This window comes from Pristiophorus japonicus, chromosome 1, assembly GCF_044704955.1.
Source record: "Pristiophorus japonicus isolate sPriJap1 chromosome 1, sPriJap1.hap1, whole genome shotgun sequence".
Lineage (NCBI taxonomy): Eukaryota > Metazoa > Chordata > Chondrichthyes > Pristiophoridae > Pristiophorus > Pristiophorus japonicus.
The window spans coordinates 51398125-51402354 of NC_091977.1; the positions used below are offsets into that span (position 1 = coordinate 51398125).

The 4230-nt window shown below is 57.7% G+C and overlaps 1 protein-coding gene across 4 annotated transcripts in view; it reads right to left on the reverse strand.

Moving 5' to 3' along the window:
• The window catches only part of tent2 (terminal nucleotidyltransferase 2), a 73662-nt gene extending 70875 nt beyond the window's left edge, over nucleotides 1-2787 (reverse strand). For 2 of the 4 annotated variants that reach the window (XM_070879744.1, XM_070879741.1), the window contains exon 1: nucleotides 2065-2153. Coding sequence is in view for 1 of the 4 variants with exons in the window: in XM_070879745.1 (XP_070735846.1) it covers nucleotides 2065-2102 (38 nt within the window). In the remaining 3 variants the exon portion in view is untranslated. Of the gene's footprint in view, nucleotides 1-2064; nucleotides 2154-2709 lie in introns of those variants that run through there. The other 2 variants (XM_070879742.1, XM_070879745.1) reach the window with 2 other exon arrangements.
• Nucleotides 2788-4230: the final 1443 nt, after the last annotated feature.

Genomic DNA, 4230 nt, shown 5'->3' on the forward strand with positions numbered 1-4230 from the left:
GAGAACAGGCTCGGGTGGGGGGGGAGAACAGGCTCGGGTGGGGGGGGAGAACAGGCTCGGGTGGGGGGGGGGAACAGGCTCGGGTGGGGGGGGGGAACAGGCTCGGGTGGGGGGGGGAACAGGCTCGGGTGGGGGGGGGAGAACAGGCTCGGGTGGGGGGGGGGAACAGGCTCGGGTGGGGGGGGGGAACAGGCTCGGGGGGGGGGGGGGAAACAGGCTCGGGGGGGGGGGGAAACAGGCTCGGGGGGGGGGGGGAAACAGGCTCGGGGGGGGGGGGGGAACAGGCTCGGGGGGGGGGGGGAACAGGCTCGGGGGGGGGGGAACAGGCTCGGGGGTGGGGGGGGAACAGGCTCGGGGGTGGGGGGGGAACAGGCTCGGGGGTGGGGGGGGAACAGGCTCGGGGGGGAACAGGCTCGGGAGGGGGGTGGGGGACAGGCACGGGCGGGGAGGGGGACAGGCTCGGGAGGGGGGGGGGGAAACAGGCTCGGGGGGGGGGGGAAACAGGCTCGGGAGGGGGGGGGGGGAACAGGCTCGGGAGGGGGGGGGGAAACAGGCTCGGGAGGGGGGGGGGGAAACAGGCTCGGGAGGGGGGGGGGGAACAGGCTCGGGAGGGGGGGGGGGAGACAGGCTCGGGAGGGGGGGGGGGAGACAGGCTCGGGAGGGGGGGGGGGGGAAGACAGGCTCGGGGGGGGGGGGGGGGAAGACAGGCTCGGGAGGGGGGGGGGGGAAGACAGGCTCGGGAGGGGGGGGGGGAAGACAGGCTCGGGAGGGGGGGGGGGGAGACAGGCTCGGGAGGGGGGGGGGGAGACAGGCTCGGGAGGGGGGGGGGGAGACAGGCTCGGGAGGGGGGGGGGGGAGACAGGCTCGGGGGGGGGGGGGAGAGACAGGCTCGGGAGGGGGGGGGGGAGACAGGCTCGGGAGGGGGGGGGGGAGACAGGCTCGGGAGGGGGGGGGGGAGACAGGCTCGGGAGGGGGGGGGGGGGAGACAGGCTCGGGAGGGGGGGGGGAGACAGGCTCGGGAGGGGGGGGGGGAGACAGGCTCGGGAGGGGGGGGGGGAGACAGGCTCGGGAGGGGGGGGGCGGGGGGAGACAGGCTCGGGATGGGGGGGGGGGGGAGACAGGCTCGGGATGGGGGGGGGGGAGACAGGCTCGGGAGGGGGGGGGGGGAGACAGGCTCGGGAGGGGGGGGGGGGCGGAGACAGGCTCGGGAGGGGGGGGGGGGGGAGACAGGCTCGGGAGGGGGGGGGGGGGGGGAGACAGGCTCGGGAGGGGGGGGGGGAGACAGGCTCGGGAGGGGGGGGGGGGGGGAAGAGACAGGCTCGGGAGGGGGGGGGGGGAGACAGGCTCGGGAGGGGCGGGGGGGAAGACAGGCTCGGGAGGGGAGGGGGGGGGGGGAGAGACAGGCTCGGGAGGGGGGTGGGGGGGAGACAGGCTCGGGAGGGGGGGGGGGAGACAGGCTCGGGAGGGGGGGGGGGGGGAGACAGGCTCGGGAGGGGCGGGGGGGAAACAGGCTCGGGGGGGGGGGGGTGGGGGGGGAACAGGCTCGGGGGGGCGGGGGGGGTGAAGAGAACAGGCTCCGGGGGGGGGGGGTGAAGAGAACAGGCTCGGGGGGGGGGGGGGGGGTGAAGAGAACAGGCTCGGGGGGGGGGGGGGTGAAGAGAACAGGCTCGGGGGGGGGGGGGGGTGAAGAGAACAGGCTCGGGGGGGAACACAGGCGCAGGCGCGGGGGTTCCGATGCTTTGCGCGGAACTATGCTCGAGCAGCCAATCGTTGATGGCCGGTCGGGAACTCGGGATCTTTCTCCCTCTCGGGTGAGTTTAACTTCCCCTCCAACTAACCGACCACACAGACCGCCAACGTACCGTATGTTTGAAAGCTTTCTCCCTTTCGGCGGAGCGAGCTGCTGATTCAAAAGTTCCCCCACCCCCTCCGCGCTCGGCGGTAAAACTAAGGCCCGCAGAGCCTCCGCCCGCCAGCTGGGGAGCTCGCCGGCTTTCGTTTCCCCGTCTATTTTTCCTACTTTTTCTTCTGCTTCCCCGTTTTTTCCCAGATTCAAGCACTTACCGTGCTTTTGTCCTCCTCGTTATACCCGACGTTTTCATTTTTTTAAAACGGAAGGTCCATCTCAAATCTGTCAGTCCTATAACTTCCGAGTCATAGGTTAAATGGCCTTGTTTCCGGGTCAGCCTGGGGGCGCGGGGGATGCAGTTTGTGCAGAGCAACTGCAGGAGTTAAACTACTTCTTTGTTTTTCGCCGTACCTCACCGTCAGTCCTTGTTAAGGATAGTTTTTGCATCTTGAAAACTAGCTGGTATAATTTTTTTGTTTATTTCCTGATTAAATTTTTGCGGTAAAAAATGAAACCTTTTAAAAGAGTAGTCCCAATTTTTACACACACAGAAAATGCTGGAAATTGAGTCCAATTTTTACACCTTTTGGTGCCGATAGGTGGGCTGCCATAACAAAACGCTGCTGTTTTAGGGCTCACTTTATTGAAATCCTCAGTCTGGTCTTTATGAAGCATTTTATGAGGATAGTGGTGTCTTTGAAGCTCGTCACAACTACTCATGGGCCATGTACTATAGGTAGAATGAAAACGTAACATTTTTACCCGTGACTTTTTTTTACGTTTTCTGATGTTACACTGAGACTGCGTTATACATTAAAACTTGTAAATTGGTTTAAAAAAAAGAGCAGAGCGAGACTCACTACTTTGTTCTGGAGTTAGAGCAGCCCCTGATTTACATTGGCATGGAATGTGTGGTCCGTGGGGAAGGGACGGGGAGTGCCACTGACCTCGAAGAAAGCTGCCCACAAAGATTTAGCAGGCTCTGTGGTGTCGAACAGTGATGTCATCAAGCAGGCTGAGCAGCCAATCGGATTGAAGAATTCTTACCAGGAAACCAGGAAGTAAAAAGCACTGATTATCATGCACTTTTTATTCATTTTATGGAAAGCGAAATAAAGATTGCGACATACATATTTGATTAAGGTAGAAGCTGAAATATCATAAAGAAACTTTAAAAAATAAAATAATTTTTATCATGGAATGGAGGGAATGACACTCCAAACTTAAAAAAATAATTTTTCAGGGCCAGAAAGGTTGTTAAGTAATTATGACTTAGTACGCCATTAAAAACCAGTTACACCTCATTGACCAGGGCTTAACTTTTTCAATGGTTTTTACAGCAAGAATAGTGTAAAAAAAATGAAGTTCAAGTCAAATCACTCATTCTGTGTTGATTGTATCTGCGAACGCACCCTATTGAGCTTGATATCACTTCTGGATTTCCGCGTTTAACTGCGTGTGCGGACGACAGAAGTTGCTGTCAGTTTTACACAGCAACGGTGAGCACTGACAGTTTCACCATCACTACAACCACAAATTCTGACCATTACAATTTAGTCCTGGTGTGCCCCAATGTTACAGTTGTAGTGTGAAGCAAACACTGTATACAGATAGGCTAGTGTGTTTATGGTACTGAATTGGTAATCTAGCAAATTACCTTTTGTCATTTCATCTCTCCTGCCTTCTATCCTTTCACACACCTTCCCTTTTCTCTCCTCCCCCTTTCCCTGCCTCTACTTGTTTAAAACCTGTTACATCTCTAACTTTTTTCAGTTCTGGTGAAAGATCATCAACCTGAAACATTAACTTTGTTTCTCTCTCCACAAATGCTGCCTGACTTGCTGAGTATTTCCAGCATGTTCTGTTTTATTTTAGTAATCCGGAGGTTGTGGGTTGATAAATATTGCCATAGCAAGTTGTGAAATTGAATTCAATAAATCATTGCGATTTTTCATCTCCAGCGAAAATCAGGTGAGCAGGATGTGTGTTGTGGCCTCCTGAAGAAATTGGTGTAGGGCCCGTGGCATTTTTGTGGCTGAGATTTATTTGAATTCAATGATGAGCTGTCGATGTGAAACACACTCCCTAAAGGAAGCCAGCCAATTCGGAGGGTGGGAAATCCAGCAGGGCAGCCGCAATTTAAAGGCATCCTGCAGCGCCATCAAGGTAAGGTGTTTCTTACGGTGGTAGATGGTGGACAGCAATATTGTGCATCAGCAGGCAAGATGACTTTGACTAGGTTCTCTGCTGCAATGGTGGATGTACTCATTAATCAAATGAGGAGCAGGAAGGAAGTCTTTCCCCCTCCGCCCCCCTCCTTTCACTGGACAACAGGTGCTGAGACAAATTAGTCAGCAGTAATGGAGATGTGGCAGAGCAGG